The 1,897-nt window shown below is 35.3% G+C and overlaps 1 protein-coding gene across 1 annotated transcript in view; it reads left to right on the top strand.

The window, feature by feature from the left end:
* Nucleotides 1-1,897, top strand: part of MIB1 (MIB E3 ubiquitin protein ligase 1) — a 234,167-nt gene that overhangs the window by 46,846 nt on the left and 185,424 nt on the right. Inside the window, exon 3 of the mRNA XM_007935594.2 lies at nucleotides 902-1,031. Within this exon, the coding sequence (XP_007933785.1) occupies nucleotides 902-1,031 (130 nt within the window). The remainder of the gene's footprint in view (nucleotides 1-901; nucleotides 1,032-1,897) is intronic.

Here is a 1,897-nt window from a genome sequence, read left to right as displayed (position 1 = left end):
TGGATTCTTAAACAAAACAAAATATACAAACTAGAAAACTGTCCCCACTTGGCCTGCATTTGTTCATGCAACAGCTGGCTGAAACAGAGGAGTACCATCATCTGTTAGCTAGATCATGCTCTCCACTTCACCTAAGTCCCTACACTCCTATTGTCTTCCAGTCCTGAGGTTGAATGCTACTTGCCATTTGCTGTAATTGTAGTGGGTTATTTCATAGGTCTTCTTATAGTGACATTGTTCATTTATATTCTTTGCCTGTAGCTGGTGAAATTCAAGTTTGCCAACTCTAAAGTAGTGAAGAGTATGTTGTAAATTGCCACTGAGTTGATTCCAACTCATGGAGAACCCCATGCATGCAGAGTAGAACTGCTCTGTAGGGTTTTCAGGGCTGTAACCTTTGGGAAGTAGTTTGCCAGGCCTGTTTCCCAAGGTGCTATGTCTCTGGGTAGATTCTAACTGCAAATTAGGGTAACAGCTGAGCATTTATTTAACTGTCCATTATTTTTTAACTCTTGTACCTTGGGGAAGTTACTTAACCTCTTTGAGACTCCGTTTCCTTATCTGTAAAATGGATAATAATACATCTTCAGAAGTATAATGCACTTAACACCTCTATCAGTACTTTTATACATAGTAAAAGCTTAGTATATGTGAGCTGTTACTATTACTGTTATAGCTACTACTGTCATCTTCACCACCTGTGGATTATAAAAGGTATTGTTGTATCATGCTGTTAAGGTTTTTTTAAAAATTTTTTTTCATGCTATTTAAAAAATGTTATTAACCAGAACAAAGAATTATATTCTCCTTTTCAAAATAACCCTTTTTATAATCTTACTTTAAAAAATAAATTAGTTACCTATTTTTATGTATACTTACAAACAAATAATTTTATTTTCAGGGTTCTGTTAGAATCTCGTAGAAAATCTAAGAAGATTACAGCCAGAGGAATCTTTGCAGGTGCCAGAGTGGTACGAGGAGTAGATTGGCAGTGGGAAGATCAAGATGGTGGAAATGGGCGTAGGGGAAAGGTAAATATTTGTTCCTGGTTCATTATGTTGTTACAGTTTTATCTTCAGGACACTTTTATTATTAGTCATTGACTTTTTTGTTCTCCCCCTGTTTTTTTCTATGCTAGTAATAATTTTTAAATCTTCATTTCTTTTTCCTTTTTTGTTTTTGTCTCCCTGAAAGAAAAAAAGATTATTCTTGTTGTATTGTAAGCATTAGCATTCTTTGGAAAGGTTATAGGTAGTTTTTACCCTTTAATCACCAGGCTTTTATGAATATCATAATGCCTTATGGATACCACACAATGCCTTTCTAAACATCCTTTTTGAGCCAGTATTGCATCTTCCTAACTTTCCTGCTAATAAAGTATCATTTGAATTTGCCTATTTTATGTTTCCCTCAAAGGCCTACTTCTTTAGGTACTATCAGCTACTTTGTTAACAGGTCTCCTTAACTCTGTGACCTTATTCAGATAGCATGTAGGGCATTCTAGGGGGCCTTTAAGCAATTGTTCTGAAGGGGATTTTATATAGCTTGTCTAGCTGGGGTGGGGCAGCCAGAGATATTTGAGTGAGTGTTGGTTTCATTCATTTTGGATCTGATCTTACTTGGGCTGCTTATTCATTCATTGATTCATTCAGTCAACAGATACTGAGTATGTATACTTGGTGCTATGCTTGATACTGGATATACTGCAACGCATAAGATTTCACATTTAAGACTTAGATTTCAATCACTATTAGTTCTGCTGCTACTTTTTTTTAAACGTGGTCTTTAGCCTCGAGGAATAATGATTTTAAAGTCTTGTTTTCTGAGGAACCTTTCACAGGAATTCAGAAGCTTCTTTGGTAAAGATTTGATTCTGTGCAACTTTTTTTTTTTTTTT

This window comes from Orycteropus afer, unplaced genomic scaffold (genome assembly GCF_000298275.1).
Source record: "Orycteropus afer afer isolate SDZICR_OR568_19922 unplaced genomic scaffold, OryAfe1.0 scaffold00030, whole genome shotgun sequence".
Lineage (NCBI taxonomy): Eukaryota > Metazoa > Chordata > Mammalia > Tubulidentata > Orycteropodidae > Orycteropus > Orycteropus afer.
Note: the sequence above shows the minus strand (reverse complement) of the source record. Positions and strands in the feature narration are given on the sequence as shown.